The following is a 23,164-nucleotide window of genomic DNA, read 5'->3' as shown; positions in this document are numbered from 1 at the left end:
ATCGCATTATTTAATGAGTTATCGTATATCTCATTTTTCTTCTATATCGTGCAGCCCTCTGCTATTATGAAACATTTGGCTGTTTATCTTTTTTGATGTGATAAAAACACTAAATAATAATTTTAACTATGTATTGGTATGTAATTTACGGTAGTGTAAGGTGCTGGAAAAAGCTTTAAAATGGACCTGGAAAGTGCTTGAAAAGTGCTTGAATTTGACCTTGGAAAAAGTGTACGAACCCTGATAAAATGAAAAGTGTTGTTCTTGTTTAACTGGTATCAATGTTCAATGCTATAATTTCTTCCATCATTTTGAACTGTGGCAACAGTGTCTGGTTGTTTGAAATGGCATTTTCAGATATTTCAGAGCAAGATATACAGTGAATATCTGTTCTGGCGTAATCACCCAGCCCTGTAATGTATAATTCACTTGAATCTGAGGATGCATGCGTTCCCTGCACAGTCTGCAGTGTGTAGGTTAGTGTAGGGAAGAAGGATACAGAGCAGCATGCAGGAAGTGACCGCCCCGGACAACAGGAAGCGCGGGATTCCTGCTCGCTTGCCTTCATTCCTCAGGTTGACCTTCAGGGTCATGAAAGACTGGACCCAGCAGAAGAGGGTTCCCAGGCCAAAGGTCATGGACGTGCCGATATTATGCAGTTCCTCATCGTTGGACAGCTAGATTAAAAAGTGACACACAAATAAGGTGTTTAGGTTAAAATAGTGATGTAAAATTATACTTGGAATACTAAAAGGATGGTTCAGAGTAAAATCAACCTAGGGTCCTTTGCACCATGACCTCGAGCCAAATCTTCTGACACTGCCAGAATTTTGTCTGAGATAAAATTTGATCGCAACGGTCATTAATCAGCTGTCGGTGAACGTGTAACGTTCAAAGACTTCAGATTTTAGCCTATAGGATCAGAGGAATCTTTAAGGATTTGCAAAATTTGTCTCAGACGGCCAAATCGCGGCCAAAATCACACAGTTTGCACCGGCTTAAAGGGTTAATTCACCCAAAAATGTAAATTCTGTCAGTAATTACTCACCCTCATGTCGTTCCAACCCCGTAAGAATTTTGTTCATCTTCAGAACACAAACTAAGATATTTTTGATGAAATCTGAGTGCTGGCTCGCTTCTCTGTAATTGAAACTTGCCGGCCCAGAAAAGTTGGTAAAGACATCGTTCAACCTTAAGTTTATCAAGCGACAATCATTTTTTTTTGTGCGCAAAAAACAACAAAAATAATGACTTTATTCAACTATTGATTTTCTTCTGTGTGTTTCTCTGAGTGAGTTCAGGTAGTGTAACAGCGCAGCACTTCTGGGTTGTACGTCAGAACGTAGGCTCACTATTGGCCGACGCTGGTCATGTGTGTGATGCGTGTGATGCTAGCTAATAGTGAGTTTTACTGGCAGAATTTAAATTTTTGGGTGAACTAACCCTTTAAGTGGTTCAATGTTATGGTTGCAAAAAAAGGATAGGATTCATACCTGGAAGTTTCCCACTAAAGTCATGCCGAAGCAGGCGAGCGAGAGCGCCGCCAGACTGCCGATGTTGAGCCAGGGCTTCTGCACTCGCGGCTTCAGCTGCAGGTATCTCAGCACGCCCAGGATAAAGCCTGGACACCACGACACAACTCAGACCATTATACATTACTGTCAGCTGGGTGTATCTCACACACACATGCAATTTAATAACTAAGGGTGCGTTTACACGACAACAATGTACTAAAAACAGAGAAACTTTTCCTTTTCCCAGACGTCAAAACGATCCTGTTCACACGGATCCGCGAAAAATGGCTAAAAACGCTGTATTATTCATGCCAGGCCAGTAGATGGCGATAAAGAAACACTATAGACTAGGGGTGTAATAATCGAAATACAAAAATGCAACAATATGTATCATGGATAGTGACAATAAGAATTGTGTTTAGTTCACCCAAAGTAAAAATTCAGTATTTTCAGCTCCAGAATCATGAATATTGTTATTCTGGCGTCTCTATTGTCCTGTGCTTTGGGTTTCAGCACCAAGTCCAAGCCTGTTCATTTACACACTCAATGTAACACCAAATTTAGCATTTTAATCAACGGTACATTTTTGCTAACCTTTTATCACATGTCTTGGATTATCGCAATAATATCGTATCGTGAGTTCAGTATCGTAATATGTGTCGAATCGTGACATGAGGGTATCGTTACACCCCCACTATAGACTGAACACGTAATACACATGCGCATGACATTACTGTTTTCACAAATTCACGTTTTTGTAATTGACAAACTTGCACATTTAAACTCGTTTTAAAAATGTGCGTTTTCCGGCCCCCAAAACGCTGTTGTTGTGTAAATGGACATGAAGTTTTCAGTTTTTAGTTGAAAGCAGTGTCGTGTAAACGCCACCTAAACTGATCTTCACATGTTGTGATATAATGCTGCTGGGCACTGCAACAGTTTCAATAGGCTGCAATTTTGGTGCTTAATAAATAATGACTGAATTAGTTGTAAGACCTTGCATGAAAGAAAAAGAAAACCAACTCGTTTGACAGAACCTGAGCACCATTCATACCTACAAAGGCCGCCATGTTCATGACTTGACTAAACACGCAGCTGGCAGGAGGTGCATTGCCTGCAATGCTAAACGGTATAAGAACTGTCATCAGGCCTCCAAACAAAGAAACAAATATGTGAAATATAGATAATAACATTTGTAAAGATCTACCTGATATATGGAGGAGATTTTGATTCTGATCTTCTATGAACAGAAGAAGGCATTAATATTATTATTCCTCAAACGATTCGCATGCAATAGAGGTCAGTTTCCCTTACTTGTACTCTGAACTGAGTGGCGTGATTTTCTCATCCTCCACAGCAATGAAATACCTGTGCATGAATGAAATGATATGATGTTCATCTGAACAGCAGCTTAAATCAGTGACGTGGATTGTGTAGAGCAGGTTTTGTGCACTCACACGACCCAGAGGCCGGCAGCTGTGAAGAGAGAGAACATCACGGGCAGGAACATCCATGGACTGCACTTCCTCATCATGAGCGTCAAGCAAACCACCCTGCCGTAAAACAAACACCACAGTCTAACAAACGGCCGACTTTTATACGCTAACTAATACGTTATCACGTTCTGAGTGCAAAAAGTGTGTGCATTTCTTTGGCGGACTTTATTCTGGACGTATTTTTCTCCACAAAGATTTGAAAAATCTTCAATAAAAAGTAACAAACCAGACTAATCGGCTACGACAATCTGTGGGAATGAACCACTGATCTCATGTAATTGAACCAAAAATCACAGTACAATATACTTGATTAAAGTATGAAAGCAATATATTTTAATGCAAACTATTCAGCCTTGTGAAAAGAAGTGTGCTTAAATAGTGCAGTATGTGCACTTGTTCTTAAAGTCCCCCTGTAGTCAATCATTGTATCCCTTAAAACTCTTCTTTGATCACCAAAATTACATATTTAAAAGTTTTTTCCTTGAAACATTCTTCATATCTTAAAATATCTTGAATGTAACTCGACACCCTTGCCTCATTTAGTAAACGCGGTTCTATGAATATGCAAATGAGCCCCGCCTCCACTCACTCACTCAGCTCAGAGATCCACTCGTTGACGATCACACGTTGATCTGATTGGTTACAAGGTAGTTTGTGACGTCAGAAACACCAGCGATTTCAAATTCAGAAATCGCTGTTTTTTGAGACTGTCCAGTGTTGCCAGACGTACGATAATTATCGTATTTGTACGATAATTTTGACCTCTGTACGATGTACGATCAATAATGACAAAAAATCCTATAATGTACGATAATTTCAAAACTGTGTGACACTTCAAATGATGGTCGTTCGTTGTAATCATAGGGCTTCTATACTCATTGATCTAGCTGTGGATTCTATGTCTACCGGGAGAAGAACGTGAAGAGAGAGGGAGCGAGAGACCTTGCGTGTGTGTGCTAGTGTGCCTCACGAAGCGCATGTAAGGACCCAACCAATCAATTGTAAGTGCGGGCGGGCTTTTATCTATACTCCCGAACCGAATTTATCAGAACCGAACCGAACCCCGCACTTTGAACTCCCCCTCCCCCCATGAGACTGTCTTTGGTTCACTGCAGTTTTAAGGAGAAAATACTCAGCAATGGTGTCGACTTATGAATTTACTCATGGTTTGTCTTAAATCACATTAATAACACCACATAGACATATAAACAACATTAAAAACTTGATTTTTACCACAGGGGGACTTTAAAAGTGTGTTTTATCAAATGGATTAAGCATGCAAATAAGTGTCAGAATACAGGATGGCCGAGATTCATGGGAGTCATTGCATTTCCACAGAAACGTCTCTGATTGGTGGATCTCTCTTCATGCATTATGGGTAATGAGGTCCATTTTACTGCCAGAATCCTGTGGTTGCACTTTATTGTGAATAAGACAGGAATCAAACAACTGACCAGTCTCAAGATTTCTTCGAGATTGCCTGATGCGTCGACAGGTTTCAGTCTATTGAGAGACAAAACAAAAATGCAGTCATTAATCTTGCATGGCCCACTGAACGCTTCCATAATCCAGTTATGGTTATGTTTATTGATCAGTCACTGGTGTTTCAGTGGACAGCGCCTTGGTGCTGAATCAGGATTCATTCCCCTTCCCTGATCTCACATTCACAAATACATCTGCAGACATCTTACTGATGGACTTACTCATACTATTATTACAAAACTGGTATGTTAAAACATTGCATTTCTTGAGACTCGAAATAATAAAACGATACCTTGGTTTGGAAGACAATAACTGGACAACATTCAAAACCAAAGCATGACTATGTTCACTGGAGAGAAATACACAGCCTCGATTGTCTGAAACTGAATCTGATCGCTGGGCGGAAATAATACGAGACATTTCTGTCAAAAAGCGAGCCGAGTCCGTATTGTGTTCGCAATTAGCACGTCGTATAATAATGACTTGAGTATAAACCCATAGCCTACCTTGTAGACAGCGCACTCTTCTGTCGCGACCAAACCCCGTGTCCTCTTCATTTCAGTAGGACTCAGAGACAGACATGTTTGGTTTCGGTAGTGTGTGTGAGATGTGTGTGTGAAGGGTTTGGCTCTGTCAGAAGCGATGTGAAGTCTTTACAGCATGTATTGGGCCCGACGGACTCGGTCTGATGTTTCTCGCACAAACACTGCGCGCCATAGATGTGACGAGCAGTCGTGTTCGATTCGCGAACGAGTCGTTCGTTTGAACCGGTTCTTTTTAGGGATTCAAACGAACCGATCCGCAAAGCATCTGTACATCACTCCACAGAAGAACAGAATAGAATAGAATAGAATAGAATAGAATAGAAACAGGATCCCGAATAGAATAGAATAGAAACAGGATCCCTAAAGATATCACACTCGAGGAAATAAGATAACACCTGTTCCCAACATATAGGACTGTGCTGCAAAGGAGAGGCACAAAATCATGGACGGCCCAGGTATGGAATGAGGATGGTATATTGGCCCTACAAGGATGCTTTGAGTGTATGGACTGGTCTGTTTTTCAAGCATCGTCGGACAATATAAATGAGTGGACTGATGTGGTGTGTAGTTATATTTCATTCTGTGTTGATAATGTGATGGACACTAAGGTTATTAACCGGCATTCAAATAATAAGCCCTGGTTTAATGCAGAACTGAAAAATCTTCTTAAGGAAAAAAGTGTTGTTTTTAAAAGTGGTGATAAAGTTGCTTATTCTATTATTAGGAAGGAAGGAAGAGCAGCTATTGTGAAGGCAAAACATAATTACAAAGAAAAAATAGAACAAATACTCTTAAATGCTGATCAAAAGGCGGTTTGGGATGGAATGAAATTAATGACAGGTTTACAGGAAAGTAATAAAACTATGATATCTTTAAATGGGCATACATCTAATGTGTGTTTAGTGAATGAACTTAACACATTTTATTTAAGATTTAATGTGGATGATGATAATGTGAAGTATGATTCTTGGCAAGGTAATATGGTGTTTAATGTCGATGCTCCCACGGTGGATAGGTTTTTTAAAACCTTCGGACATCGGACTCCTGCATTTCGCCACAGGAACAATTGTGGCATGTTTCCAGATTTGTGGGACGATTTGCATTTTAAGAGACGTGTTAAAAATCTGTGTAAATATGCCACTTAACTGTAAATTACACACTCTCAGCACCTTACCACTAATATTATCTGGTCCAGGGCTTTTTTAACTTTTATCCTTTTAAATGATTTTAGACCGGTATCCCTCACCTCTCTGGTGATGAAAACATTTGAGAAAATCATGAGAGAGGAGATATTGAAGCATGTAGAAGACAATTTAGATCCTCTCCAGTTTGCGTATAGAGCAGGGAGGGGTGTTGAGGATGCCATAACTACTCTTGTACATTTAGTAGCTCAACATCTGGAGACCCCCAAAACAAGGGCACGACTAGCTTTCATTGACTTCTCATCCACATTTTATATAATTAGCCCACATGTGTTAGCCGATAAACTTTGTCAGATTATTTAACATTGATCTTAATTTAGTAGGATGGATTGTCAATTTCTTTTCTTTTTTCTATAGACATGTTTTTATTGAATTTTAACAGTTTACAAAAACATATAACAGTCAAACTATAAAAGAATCCACTCCCCCCACCCCAAACGAAAAAAACAACAACAACAAAAAAAAAAAACTGGGTAACAACATTATATAATCATACACAGCTTAGGAGGTATCAACAGTTAGGGACATATAGCCTTCAAGTTTCCAGAGTTTCCTCGATTTCACAGTTCTCCAAGAATGCAAGAAAAGGATTCCAAATCTCTCTGAATTCGGCTGATTTGTTTTTCATTGTGTATGTTAGGATTGTCAATTTCTTACCGAACAGGACTCAGTGTGTGAGAGTCAATGGTTTGCTTTCTTCCAAGTTATAGTCCAGTCATTTTAAGCCAAAATGTGGGTCAACCTTGAACAAATTGCAACAGAAGCAAACTCAACTGATTTTGTATCCTCAATATGTCCTGAGTAAGGAAAAAAGCCCTGAAGAATCCCATTATGGGAAAGTTTCGAAAAAGACCCAAATATAACCTATTCATACACCTATTCATTCTTTTTCTTACGTGAATAGGGTACAAATTTTAACCTTTAGATATCACCATGAAAATTACTGAGTTGATTACTTACATCAAGACAAACAAAAAATGTATTACAAGTTTTTTGAAATTGTTTGTTAACATGGACAAACGGTGCATAATCTAATTACGTATGTGCTAATTTGCATAAATACCACAATAGATCTAAACATTGGGTCTAGCCAGGTGAAAATGTCTTGTTGAATCTTGTTGACACATAACAGTAAAATACTTGATGTTAAGGTCTGAATGGAACTCATTTAGGCTACCCATGAGCATTAATACATAGAGGCAGGAAGAAGTACTTTAGAAACCAGCCTTTATTATTTTTTAAGAGATTGGGTTTGGGGCTGGGTCTGTGGGACTGTCTGGGGGACGAGTCTGAGGGAAGAACAGGAGACAATGGTAAGGAGAATGCAGAAGACAAAAGGTAGGCAAAATAAAAAGTGAATCCCCAGAAACAGTCCCACTTTATTTTCTAAAGTTAGAAAATAACTTTATTCAAGAACTGCTATGAAGCCAAAACAATCTCTGTTACTTTAAACTTTCCTTGTATCTCTGTAAAGCCGCTTTGGAACAATCTAGGCTACATTGTTAAAAGCGCTATATAAATGAAGATGACTTGACCTGACTTGACATTGTTAAAGAATGGGTTGTTAAAAAAGCCTATTCGATAATCAACTGTCCATCACACCCATTACACAAAGAGTTTGTTATGCTCCCATCAGGCCATAGATATAGAGCAATGGCGGGGAAAACCAAGAGGTTCAAAAACTAATTTATATCAACTGCTATTTTAATGTTGAATAGTCTGTAACAATTTGCCTTTTTTAACTTGTCTACTTGTGTGTTCTTGTGTTTATGTGATGTGTGGCACCTGTGCAAAACTAATTTCCTTTTTTTTAGTATACTCATATAACCAAGAGCACAGGTTATATGAGTATATTAAAACATGGCACGAGCACAGGTTATATGAGTATACTAAAACATGGCACGAGCACAGGTTATGTGAGTATACTAAAACACGACACAAGCACAGGTTATATGAGTATACTAAAACACGACACGAGCACAGGATATGTGAGTATATTAAAACACGGCACGAGCACAGGTTATATGAGTATACTAAAACACGACACAAGCACAGGTTATGTGAGTATACTAAAACACGACACAAGCACAGGTTATGTGAGTATACTAAAACACGACACAAGCACAGGTTATATGAGTATACTAAAACATGGCACGAGCACAGGTTATATGAGTATATTAAAACACGACACAAGCACAGGTTATATGAGTATATTAAAACACGACACGAGCACAGGTTATGTGAGTATATTAAAACATGGCACGAGCACAGGTTATGAGAGTATATTAAAACATGGCACGAGCACAGGTTATGAGAGTATACTAAAACATGGCACGAGCACAGGTTATATGAGTATATTAAAACACGACACAAGCACAGGTTATGTGAGTATATTAAAACATGAAACGAGCACAGGTTATAGGAGTATACTAAAACACGACACGAGCACAGGTTATGCGAGTATACTAAAACACGACACGAGCACAGGTTATGTGAGTATACTAAAACATGGCACGAGCACAGGTTATGTGAGCCGAGAACATGGCACGAGGTTATATGCGTATATTAAAACCGAGCACAGGTTATGTGAGTATACTAAAACATGACACGAGCAGAGGTTATGTGAGTATACTAAAACACGACACGAGCACAGGTTATATGAGTGTATTAAAACATGGCACAAGCACAGGTTATATGAGTATATTAAAACATGGCACAAGCACAGGTTATGTGAGTATACTAAAACACGACACGAGCACAGGTTATATGAGTGTATTAAAACATGGCACAAGCACAGGTTATATGAGTATATTAAAACACGACACAAGCACAGGTTATGTGAGTATATTAAAACATGGCACGAGCACAGGTTATGCGAGTATATTAAAACACGACACAAGCACAGGTTATGTGAGTATACTAAAACACGACACGAGCACAGGTTATATGAGTGTATTAAAACATGGCACGAGCACAGGTTATATGAGTGTATTAAAACATGGCACAAGCACAGGTTATGTGAGTATACTAAAACACGACACGAGCACAGGTTATATGAGTGTATTAAAACATGGCACAAGCACAGGTTATATGAGTATATTAAAACACGACACAAGCACAGGTTATGTGAGTATATTAAAACATGGCACGAACACAGGTTATATGAGTATATTAAAACACGACACAAGCACAGGTTATGTGAGTATATTAAAACATGGCACGAGCACAGGTTATATGAGTATATTAAAACACGACACAAGCACAGGTTATGTGAGTATATTAAAACATGGCACGAGCACAGGTTATGCGAGTATATTAAAACACGGCACAAGCACAGGTTATGAGTATACTAAAACACGACACGAGCACAGGTTATGGAAGTGTATTAAAACATGGCACGAGCACAGGTTATATGAGTATACTAAAACACGACACAAGCACAGGTTATGTGAGTATACTAAAACACAACACGAGCACAGGTTATGTGAGTATACTAAAACACGCCACGAGCACAGGTTATGAGAATATATTAAAACATGGCACGAGCACAGGTTATGTGAGTATACTAAAACACGGCACGAGCACAGGTTATGAGAGTATATTAAAACATGGCACGAGCACAGGTTATGTGAGTATATTAAAACATGGCACGAGCACAGGTTATAGGAGTATACTAAAACACGACACGAGCACAGGTTATATGAGTATACTAAAACACGACACGAGCACAGGTTATATGAGTATACTAAAACACGACACAAGCACAGGTTATGCGAGTATACTAAAACACGACACGAGCACAGGTTATGTGAGTATACTAAAACATGGCACGAGCACAGGTTATGTGAGTACATTAAAACATGGCACGAGCACAGGTTATGTGAGCCGAGAACATGGCACGAGGTTATATGCGTATATTAAAACCGAGCACAGGTTATGTGAGTATACTAAAACATGACACGAGCAGAGGTTATGTGAGTATACTAAAACACGACACGAGCACAGGTTATATGAGTGTATTAAAACATGGCACAAGCACAGGTTATGTGAGTATACTAAAACACGACACGAGCACAGGTTATGTGAGTGTATTAAAACATGGCACGAGCACAGGTTATATGAGTATATTAAAACATGGCACGAGCACAGGTTATATGAGTATATTAAAACATGGCACGAGCACAGGTTATATGCGTATATTAAAACATGACACCAGCACAGGTTATGTGAGTATATTAAAACATGGCACGAGCACAGGTTATGTGAGTGTATTAAAACATGGCACGAGCACAGGTTATATGAGTATATTAAAACATGGCACGAGCACAGGTTATATGCGTATATTAAAACATGACACCAGCACAGGTTATATGATTATATTAAAACATGGCACGAGCACAGGTTATATGAGTATACTAAAACACGACACGAGCACAGGTTATGTGAGTATACTAAAACACGACACGAGCACAGGTTATGTGAGTGTATTAAAACATGGCACGAGCACAGGTTATATGAGTGTATTAAAACATGGCACAAGCACAGGTTATGTGAGTATACTAAAACACGACACGAGCACAGGTTATGTGAGTGTATTAAAACATGGCACGAGCACAGGTTATATGAGTATATTAAAACATGGCACGAGCACAGGTTATATGAGTATATTAAAACATGGCACGAGCACAGGTTATATGCGTATATTAAAACATGGCACGAGCACAGGTTATATGAGTATATTAACATGGCACGAGCCCAGGTTATATGCGTATATTAAAACATGGCACGAGCACAGGTTATATGAGTATATTAACATGGCACGAGCCCAGGTTATATGAGTATATTAAAACATGGCACGAGCACAGGTTATATGAGTATATTAACATGGCACAAGCCCAGGTTATATGCGTATATTAAAACCGAGCACAGGTTATGTGAGTATACTAAAACATGACACGAGCAGAGGTTATGTGAGTATACTACAACACGACACGAGCACAGGTTATATGAGTCTATTAAAACATGGCACGAGCACAGGTTATATGCGTATATTAAAACATGGCACGAGCACAGGTTATATGCGTATATTAAAACATGGCACGAGCACAGGTCATGTGAGTATACTAAAACACAACACGAGCACAGGTTATATGAGTATATTAAAACACAACACGAGCACAGGTTATATGAGTATATTAACACGACACGAGCACAGGTTATGTGAGTGTATTAAAACATGGCACGAGCACAGGTTATATGCGTATATTAAAACATGGCACGAGCACAGGTTATATGCGTATATTAAAACATGGCACGAGCACAGGTCATGTGAGTATATTAAAACACAACACGAGCACAGGTTATATGAGTATATTAACACGACACGAGCACAGGTTATGTGAGTATACTAAAACATGACACGAGCAGAGGTTATGTGAGTATACTAAAACACGACACGAGCACAGGTTATGTGAGTATATTAAAACATGGCACGAGCGCAGGTTATATGAGTATACTAAAACATGGCATGAGCACAGGTTATGTGAGTATATTAAAACATGGCACGAGCACAGGTTATGTGAGTATACTAAAACACGGCACGAGCACAGGTTATGTGAGTATACTAAAACACGGCACGAGCACAGGTTATGTGAGTATACATGGCACTAGCCATGTTAATATAGCCGAGAACATGGCACGAGGTTATATGCGTATATTAAAACCGAGCACAGGTTATGTGAGTATACTAAAACATGACACGAGCAGAGGTTATGTGAGTATACTAAAACACGACACGAGCACAGGTTATATGAGTGTATTAAAACATGGCACAAGCACAGGTTATGTGAGTATACTAAAACACGACACGAGCACAGGTTATATGAGTGTATTAAAACATGGCACAAGCACAGGTTATATGAGTGTATTAACACATGGCACGAGCACAGGTTATATGAGTATATTAAAACATGGCACGAGCACAGGTTATATGAGTATATTAAAACATGGCACGAGCACAGGTTATGTGAGTATATTAAAACATGGCACGAGCACAGGTTATATGCGTATATTAAAACCGACCACAGGTTATGTGAGTATATTAAAACATGGCACGAGCACAGGTTATATGAGTATATTAACATGGCACGAGCCCAGGTTATATGAGTATATTAAAACATGGCACGAGCACAGGTTATATGAGTATATTAACATGGCACGAGCCCAGGTTATATGCGTATATTAAAACCAAGCACAGGTTATGTGAGTATATTAAAACATGGCACGAGCACAGGTTATATGAGTATATTAACATGGCACGAGCCCAGGTTATATGCGGATATTAAAACCGAGCACAGGTTATGTGAGTATATTAAAACATGGCACAAGCACAGGTTATATGAGTATATTAAAACATGGCACGAGCACAGGTTATGTGAGTGCATTAAAACATGGCACGAGCACAGGTTATATGAGTATATTAAAACATGGCACGAGCACAGGTTATATGCGTATATTAAAACATGGCACGAGCACAGGTTATATGCGTATATTAAAACATGGCACGAGCACAGGTCATGTGAGTATACTAAAACACGACACGAGCACAGGTTATATGAGTATATTAAAGCATGGCACGAGCACAGGTTATATGAGTATATTAAAACATGACACGAGCACAGGTTATATGAGTATACTAAAACACGACACGAGCACAGGTTATATGAGTATATTAAAACATGGCACGAGCACAGGTTATATGCGTATATTAAAGCATGGCACGAGCACAGGTTATATGCGTATATTAAAACATGGCACGAGCACAGGTCATGTGAGTATACTAAAACACAACACGAGCACAGGTTATATGAGTATATTAAAACACAACACGAGCACAGGTTATGTGAGTATATTAAAACACGACACGAGCACAGGTTATGTGAGTATACTAAAACATGACACGAGCAGAGGTTATGTGAGTATACTAAAACACGACACGAGCACAGGTTATATGAGTGTATTAAAACATGGCACGAGCACAGGTTATGTGAGTGTATTAAAACATGGCACAAGCACAGGTTATATGAGTATATTAAAACATGGCACGAGCACAGGTTATGTGAGTGCATTAAAACATGGCACGAGCACAGGTTATATGAGTATATTAAAACATGGCACGAGCACAGGTTATATGAGCATATTAAAACATGGCACAAGCACAGGTTATATGCGTATATTAAAACATGGCACCAGCACAGGTTATATGAGTATGTTAACATGGCACGAGCCCAGGTTATATGCGTATATTAAAACATGGCATGAGCACAGGTTATATGAGTATATTAACATGGCACGAGCCCAGGTTATATGCGGATATTAAAACCGAGCACAGGTTATGTGAGTATATTAAAACATGGCACGAGCACAGGTTATATGAGTATATTAAAACATGGCACGAGCACAGGTTATATGAGTATATTAACATGGCACGAGCCCAGGTTATATGCGTATATTAAAACCGAGCACAGGTTATGTGAGTATACTAAAACATGACACGAGCAGAGGTTATGTGAGTATACTAAAACACGACACGAGCACAGGTTATATGAGTCTATTAAAACATGGCACGAGCACAGGTTATGTGAGTGTATTAAAACATGGCACGAGCACAGGTTATGTGAGTGTATTAAAACATGGCACGAGCACAGGTTATATGAGTATATTAAAACATGGCACGAGCACAGGTTATATGCGTATATTAAAACATGGCACGAGCACAGGTTATATGCGTATATTAAAACATGGCACGAGCACAGGTCATGTGAGTATACTAAAACACGACACGAGCACAGGTTATATGAGTATATTAAAACATGGCACGAGCACAGGTTATATGAGTATATTAAAACATGACACGAGCACAGGTTATATGAGTATACTAAAACACGACACGAGCACAGGTTATATGCGTATATTAAAACATGGCACGAGCACAGGTTATATGAGTATATTAAAACATGGCACGAGCACAGGTTATATGAGTATATTAAAACATGGCACGAGCACAGGTTATGTGAGTATATTAAAACATGGCACGAGCACAGGTTATATGCGTATATTAAAACCGACCACAGGTTATGTGAGTATATTAAAACATGGCACGAGCACAGGTTATATGAGTATATTAACATGGCACGAGCCCAGGTTATATGCGTATATTAAAACCGAGCACAGGTTATGTGAGTATACTAAAACATGACACGAGCAGAGGTTATGTGAGTATACTAAAACACGACACGAGCACAGGTTATATGAGTCTATTAAAACATGGCACGAGCACAGGTTATGTGAGTGTATTAAAACATGGCACGAGCACAGGTTATGTGAGTGTATTAAAACATGGCACGAGCACAGGTTATATGAGTATATTAAAACATGGCACGAGCACAGGTTATATGCGTATATTAAAACATGGCACGAGCACAGGTTATATGCGTATATTAAAACATGGCACGAGCACAGGTCATGTGAGTATACTAAAACACGACACGAGCACAGGTTATATGAGTATATTAAAACATGGCACGAGCACAGGTTATATGAGTATATTAAAACATGACACGAGCACAGGTTATATGAGTATACTAAAACACGACACGAGCACAGGTTATATGCGTATATTAAAACATGGCATGAGCACAGGTTATATGAGTATATTAAAACATGGCACGAGCACAGGTTATATGAGTATATTAAAACATGGCACGAGCACAGGTTATGTGAGTATATTAAAACATGGCACGAGCACAGGTTATATGCGTATATTAAAACCGACCACAGGTTATGTGAGTATATTAAAACATGGCACGAGCACAGGTTATATGAGTATATTAACATGGCACGAGCCCAGGTTATATGAGTATATTAAAACATGGCATGAGCACAGGTTATATGAGTATATTAACATGGCACGAGCCCAGGTTATATGCGTATATTAAAACATGGCACGAGCACAGGTTATATGAGTATATTAACATGGCACGAGCCCAGGTTATATGCGTATATTAAAACCGAGCACAGGTTATGTGAGTATATTAAAACATGGCACGAGCACAGGTTATATGAGTATATTAACATGGCACGAGCCCAGGTTATATGCGGATATTAAAACCGAGCACAGGTTATGTGAGTATATTAAAACATGGCACAAGCACAGGTTATATGAGTATATTAAAACATGGCACGAGCACAGGTTATGTGAGTGCATTAAAACATGGCACGAGCACAGGTTATATGAGTATATTAAAACATGGCACGAGCACAGGTTATATGAGCATATTAAAACATGGCACAAGCACAGGTTATATGCGTATATTAAAACATGGCACCAGCACAGGTTATATGAGTATGTTAACATGGCACGAGCCCAGGTTATATGCGTATATTAAAACATGGCATGAGCACAGGTTATATGAGTATATTAACATGGCACGAGCCCAGGTTATATGCGGATATTAAAACCGAGCACAGGTTATGTGAGTATATTAAAACATGGCACGAGCACAGGTTATATGAGTATATTAAAACATGGCACGAGCACAGGTTATATGAGTATATTAACATGGCACGAGCCCAGGTTATATGCGTATATTAAAACCGAGCACAGGTTATGTGAGTATACTAAAACATGACACGAGCAGAGGTTATGTGAGTATACTAAAACACGACACGAGCACAGGTTATATGAGTCTATTAAAACATGGCACGAGCACAGGTTATGTGAGTGTATTAAAACATGGCACGAGCACAGGTTATGTGAGTGTATTAAAACATGGCACGAGCACAGGTTATATGAGTATATTAAAACATGGCACGAGCACAGGTTATATGCGTATATTAAAACATGGCACGAGCACAGGTTATATGCGTATATTAAAACATGGCACGAGCACAGGTCATGTGAGTATACTAAAACACGACACGAGCACAGGTTATATGAGTATATTAAAACATGGCACGAGCACAGGTTATATGAGTATATTAAAACATGACACGAGCACAGGTTATATGAGTATACTAAAACACGACACAAGCACAGGTTATATGCGTATATTAAAACATGGCACGAGCACAGGTTATATGCGTATATTAAAGCATGGCACGAGCACAGGTTATATGAGTATATTAAAACATGGCACAAGCACAGGTTATATGAGTATATTAAAACATGGCACGAGCACAGGTTATGTGAGTATATTAAAACATGGCACGAGCACAGGTTATATGCGTATATTAAAACCGACCACAGGTTATGTGAGTATATTAAAACATGGCACGAGCACAGGTTATATGAGTATATTAACATGGCACGAGCCCAGGTTATATGAGTATATTAAAACATGGCACGAGCACAGGTTATATGAGTATATTAACATGGCACGAGCCCAGGTTATATGCGTATATTAAAACATGGCACGAGCACAGGTTATATGAGTATATTAACATGGCACGAGCCCAGGTTATATGCGTATATTAAAACCGAGCACAGGTTATGTGAGTATATTAAAACATGGCACGAGCACAGGTTATATGAGTATATTAACATGGCACGAGCCCAGGTTATATGCGTATATTAAAACCGAGCACAGGTTATGTGAGTATACTAAAACATGACACGAGCAGAGGTTATGTGAGTATACTACAATACGACACGAGCACAGGTTATATGAGTCTATTAAAACATGGCACGAGCACAGGTTATGTGAGTGTATTAAAACATGGCACGAGCACAGGTTATATGCGTATATTAAAACATGGCACGAGCACAGGTTATATGCGTATATTAAAACATGGCACGAGCACAGGTCATGTGAGTATACTAAAACACAACACAAGCACAGGTTATATGAGTATATTAAAACACAACACGAGCACAGGTTATGTGAGTATACTAAAACGACACGAGCAGAGGTTATGTGAGTATACTAAAACACGATACGAGCACAGGTTATATGAGTGTATTAAAACATGGCACGAGCACAGGTTATGTGAGTGTATTAAAACATGGCACGAGCACAGGTTATATGAGTATATTAAAACATGGCACGAGCACAGGTTATATGCGTATATTAAAACATGGCACAAGCACAGGTTATGTGAGTATACTAAAACACGACACGAGCACAGGTTATATGAGTATATTAAAACATGGCACAAGCACAGGTTATATGAGTATATTAAAACATGGCACGAGCACAGGTTATGTGAGTGTATTAAAACATGGCACGAGCACAGGTTATATGAGTATATTAAAACATGGCACGAGCACAGGTTATATGAGTATATTAAAACATGGCACGAGCACAGATTATATGAGTATATTAAAACATGGCACGAGCACAGGTTATATGCGTATATTAAAACATGACACCAGCACAGGTTATGTGAGTATATTAAAACATGGCACGAGCACAGGTTATATGCGTATATTAAAACCGACCACAGGTTATGTGAGTATATTAAAACATGGCACGAGCACAGGTTATATGAGTATATTAACATGGCACGAGCCCAGGTTATATGAGTATATTAAAACATGGCACGAGCACAGGTTATATGAGTATATTAACATGGCACGAGCCCAGGTTATATGCGTATATTAAAACATGGCACGAGCACAGGTTATATGAGTATATTAACATGGCACGAGCCCAGGTTATATGCGTATATTAAAACCGAGCACAGGTTATGTGAGTATATTAAAACATGGCACGAGCACAGGTTATATGAGTATATTAAAACATGGCACGAGCACAGGTTATATGAGTATATTAACATGGCACGAGCCCAGGTTATATGCGTATATTAAAACCGAGCACAGGTTATGTGAGTATACTAAAACATGACACGAGCAGAGGTTATGTGAGTATACTACAACACGACACGAGCACAGGTTATATGAGTCTATTAAAACATGGCACGAGCACAGGTTATGTGAGTGTATTAAAACATGGCACAAGCACAGGTTATATGAGTATATTAAAACATGGCACGAGCACAGGTTATGTGAGTGTATTAAAACATGGCACGAGCACAGGTTATATGCGTATATTAAAACATGGCACGAGCACAGGTCATGTGAGTATACTAAAACACAACACAAGCACAGGTTATATGAGTATATTAAAACACAACACGAGCACAGGTTATATGAGTATATTAACACGACACGAGCACAGGTTATGTGAGTATACTAAAACATGACACGAGCAGAGGTTATGTGAGTATACTAAAACACGACACGAGCACAGGTTATATGAGTGTATTAAAACATGGCACGAGCACAGGTTATGTGAGTGTATTAAAACATGGCACGAGCACAGGTTATATGAGTATATTAAAACATGGCACGAGCACAGGTTATGTGAGTGTATTAAAACATGGCACGAGCACAGGTTATATGAGTATATTAAAACATGGCACGAGCACAGGTTATATGAGTATATTAAAACATGCCACAAGCACAGGTTATATGCGTATATTAAAACATGACACCAGCACAGGTTATGTGAGTATATTAAAACATGGCACGAGCACAGGTTATATGCGTATATTAAAACCGACCACAGGTTATGTGAGTATATTAAAACATGGCACGAGCACAGGTTATATGAGTATATTAACATGGCACGAGCCCAGGTTATATGAGTATATTAAAACATGGCACGAGCACAGGTTATATGAGTATATTAACATGGCACGAGCCCAGGTTATATGTGTATATTAAAACATGGCACGAGCACAGGTTATATGAGTATATTAACATGGCACGAGCCCAGGTTATATGCGTATATTAAAACCGAGCACAGGTTATGTGAGTATATTAAAACATGGCACGAGCACAGGTTATATGAGTATATTAAAACATGGCACGAGCACAGGTTATATGAGTATATTAACATGGCACAAGCCCAGGTTATATGCGTATATTAAAACCGAGCACAGGTTATATGAGTATACTAAAACATGACACGAGCAGAGGTTATGTGAGTATACTAAAACATGACACGAGCAGAGGTTATGTGAGTATACTAAAACACGACACGAGCACAGGTTATATGAGTGTATTAAAACATGGCACAAGCACAGGTTATATGAGTATATTAAAACACGACACAAGCACAGGTTATGTGAGTATATTAAAACATGGCACGAGCACAGGTTATGCGAGTATATTAAAACACGACACAAGCACAGGTTATGTGAGTATACTAAAACACGACACGAGCACAGGTTATATGAGTGTATTAAAACATGGCACAAGCACAGGTTATATGAGTATATTAAAACACGACACAAGCACAGGTTATGTGAGTATATTAAAACATGGCACGAGCACAGGTTATATGAGTATATTAAAACACGACACAAGCACAGGTTATGTGAGTAAATTAAAACATGGCACGAGCACAGGTTATGCGAGTATATTAAAACACGGCACAAACACAGGTTATATGAGTGCATTAAAACACGGCACGAGCACAGGTTATGAGTATACTAAAACACGACACGAGCACAGGTTATGGAAGTGTATTAAAACACGACACAAGCACAGGTTATGTGAGTATACTAAAACACAACACGAGCACAGGTTATGTGAGTATACTAAAACACGGCACGAGCACAGGTTATGAGAATATATTAAAACATGGCACGAGCACAGGTTATGAGAGTATATTAAAACATGGCACGAGCACAGGTTATGTGAGTATATTAAAACATGGCACGAGCACAGGTTATAGGAGTATACTAAAACACGACACGAGCACAGGTTATATGAGTATACTAAAACACGACACGAGCACAGGTTATATGAGTATACTAAAACACGACACAAGCACAGGTTATGCGAGTATACTAAAACACGACACGAGCACAGGTTATGTGAGTATACTAAAACATGGCACGAGCACAGGTTATGTGAGTACATTAAAACATGGCACGAGCACAGGTTATGTGAGCCGAGAACATGGCACGAGGTTATATGCGTATATTAAAACCGAGCACAGGTTATGTGAGTATACTAAAACATGACACGAGCAGAGGTTATGTGAGTATACTAAAACACGACACGAGCACAGGTTATATGAGTGTATTAAAACATGGCACAAGCACAGGTTATGTGAGTATACTAAAACACGACACGAGCACAGGTTATGTGAGTGTATTAAAACATGGCACGAGCACAGGTTATATGAGTATATTAAAACATGGCACGAGCACAGGTTATATGAGTATATTAAAACATGGCACGAGCACAGGTTATATGCGTATATTTAAACATGACACCAGCACAGGTTATGTGAGTATATTAAAACATGGCATGAGCACAGGTTATGTGAGTGTATTAAAACATGGCACGAGCACAGGTTATATGAGTATATTAAAACATGGCACGAGCACAGGTTATATGAGTATATTAAAACATGGCACGAGCACAGGTTATATGCGTATATTAAAACATGACAGCAGCACAGGTTATATGAGTATATTAAAACATGGCACGAGCACAGGTTATATGAGTATACTAAAACATGACACGAGCACAGGTTATGTGAGTATACTAAAACACGACACGAGCACAGGTTATATGAGTGTATTAAAACATGGCACGAGCACAGGTTATGTGAGTGTATTAAAACATGGCACGAGCACAGGTTATATGAGTATACTAAAACATGGCACGAGCACAGGTTATGTGAGTGTATTAAAACATGGCACGAGCACAGGTTATATGAGTATATTAAAACATGGCACGAGCACAGGTTATATGAGTATATTAAAACATGCCACGAGCACAGGTTATATGCGTATATTAAAACATGACACCAGCACAGGTTATGTGAGTATATTAAAACATGGCACGAGCACAGGTTATATGCGTATATTAAAACCGACCACAGGTTATGTGAGTATATTAAAACATGGCACGAGCACAGGTTATATGAGTATATTAACATGGCACGAGCCCAGGTTATATGAGTATATTAAAACATGGCACGAGCACAGGTTATATGAGTATATTAACATGGCACGAGCCCAGGTTATATGTGTATATTAAAACATGGCACGAGCACAGGTTATATGAGTATATTAACATGGCACGAGCCCAGGTTATATGCGTATATTAAAACCGAGCACAGGTTATGTGAGTATATTAAAACATGGCACGAGCACAGGTTATATGAGTATATTAACATGGCACGAGCCCAGGTTATATGCGTATATTAAAACCGAGCACAGGTTATATGAGTATATTAACATGGCACGAGCCCAGGTTATATGCGTATATTAAAACCGAGCACAGGTTATGTGAGTATACTAAAACATGACACGAGCAGAGGTTATGTGAGTATACTAAAACACGACATGAGCACAGGTTATATGAGTCTATTAAAACATGGCACGAGCACAGGTTATGTGAGTGTATTAAAACATGGCACAAGCACAGGTTATATGAGTATATTAAAACATGGCACGAGCACACGTTATGTGAGTGTATTAAAACATGGCACGAGCACAGGTTATATGAGTATATTAAAACATGGCACGAGCACAGGTTACATGCGTATATTAAAACATGGCACGAGCACAGGTTATATGCGTATATTAAAACACGGCACGAGCACAGGTCATGTGAGTATACTAAAACACAACACGAGCACAGGTTATATGAGTAAATTAAAACACAACACGAGCACAGGTTATATGAGTATATTAAAACATGACACGAGCACAGGTTATATGAGTATACTAAAACACGGCACGAGCACAGGTCATGTGAGTATACTAAAACACAACACGAGCACAGGTTATATGAGTAAATTAAAACACAACACGAGCACAGGTTATATGAGTATATTAAAACATGACACGAGCACAGGTTATATGAGTATACTAAAACACGACACGAGCACAGGTTATATGAGTATATTAAAACATGGCACGAGCACAGGTTATATGTGTATATTAAAGCATGGCACGAGCACAGGTTATATGCGTATATTAAAACATGGCACGAGCACAGGTTATATGCGTATATTAAAACATGGCACGAGCACAGGTCATGTGAGTATACTAAAACACGACACGAGCACAGGTTATATGAGTATATTAAAACATGGCACGAGCACAGGTTATATGAGTATATTAAAACATGACACGAGCACAGGTTATATGAGTATACTAAAACACGACACGAGCACAGGTTATATGCGTATATTAAAACATGGCACGAGCACAGGTTATATGCGTATATTAAAGCATGGCACGAGCACAGGTTATATGCGTATATTAAAACATGGCACGAGCACAGGTCATGTGAGTATACTAAAACACAACACGAGCACAGGTTATATGAGTATATTAAAACACAACACGAGCACAGGTTATGTGAGTATATTAAAACACGACACGAGCAGAGGTTATGTGAGTATACTAAAACACGACACGAGCACAGGTTATATGAGTATACTAAAACACGACACGAGCACAGGTTATGTGAGTGTATTAAAACATGGCACGAGCACAGGTTATATGAGTATATTAAAACATGGCACGAGCACAGGTTATGTGAGTATATTAAAACATGGCACGAGCACAGGTTATATGAGTATATTAAAACATGGCACGAGCACAGGTTATATGAGTATATTAAAACATGGCACAAGCACAGGTTATATGCGTATATTAAAACATGGCACCAGCACAGGTTATGTGAGTATATTAAAACATGGCACGAGCACAGGTTATATGCGTATATTAAAACCGAGCACAGGTTATGTGAGTATATTAAAACATGGCACGAGCACAGGTTATATGAGTATATTAAAACATGGCACGAGCACAGGTTATATGAGTATATTAAC

At 38.8% G+C, this 23,164-nt stretch overlaps 1 protein-coding gene across 3 annotated transcripts in view; it reads right to left on the bottom strand.

The window, feature by feature from the left end:
* tmem150c (transmembrane protein 150C) overlaps positions 1 to 23,164 on the bottom strand; it is a 28,434-nt gene that overhangs the window by 3,959 nt on the left and 1,311 nt on the right. Inside the window, exons 1-8 of one of the 3 annotated variants that reach the window (XM_084105547.1) lie at positions 4,999 to 5,252; positions 4,465 to 4,513; positions 2,972 to 3,067; positions 2,829 to 2,882; positions 2,722 to 2,754; positions 2,569 to 2,636; positions 1,494 to 1,621; positions 500 to 677 (exon numbers count right to left, since the gene is read on the bottom strand). In XM_084105547.1, the coding sequence (XP_083961673.1) occupies positions 500 to 677; positions 1,494 to 1,621; positions 2,569 to 2,636; positions 2,722 to 2,754; positions 2,829 to 2,882; positions 2,972 to 3,048 (538 nt within the window). In that variant the 5' untranslated portion in view covers positions 3,049 to 3,067; positions 4,465 to 4,513; positions 4,999 to 5,252. Of the gene's footprint in view, positions 1 to 499; positions 678 to 1,493; positions 1,622 to 2,568; positions 2,637 to 2,721; positions 2,755 to 2,828; positions 2,883 to 2,971; positions 3,068 to 4,464; positions 4,514 to 4,998; positions 5,253 to 23,164 lie in introns of those variants that run through there. The other 2 variants (XM_084105546.1, XM_084105548.1) reach the window with 2 other exon arrangements.

The sequence above is a fragment of the Abramis brama genome (genome assembly GCF_963993115.1).
Source record: "Abramis brama genome assembly, chromosome: 25".
NCBI lineage: Eukaryota > Metazoa > Chordata > Actinopteri > Cypriniformes > Leuciscidae > Abramis > Abramis brama.
This window is presented reverse-complemented; position numbering and strand designations above follow the sequence as displayed.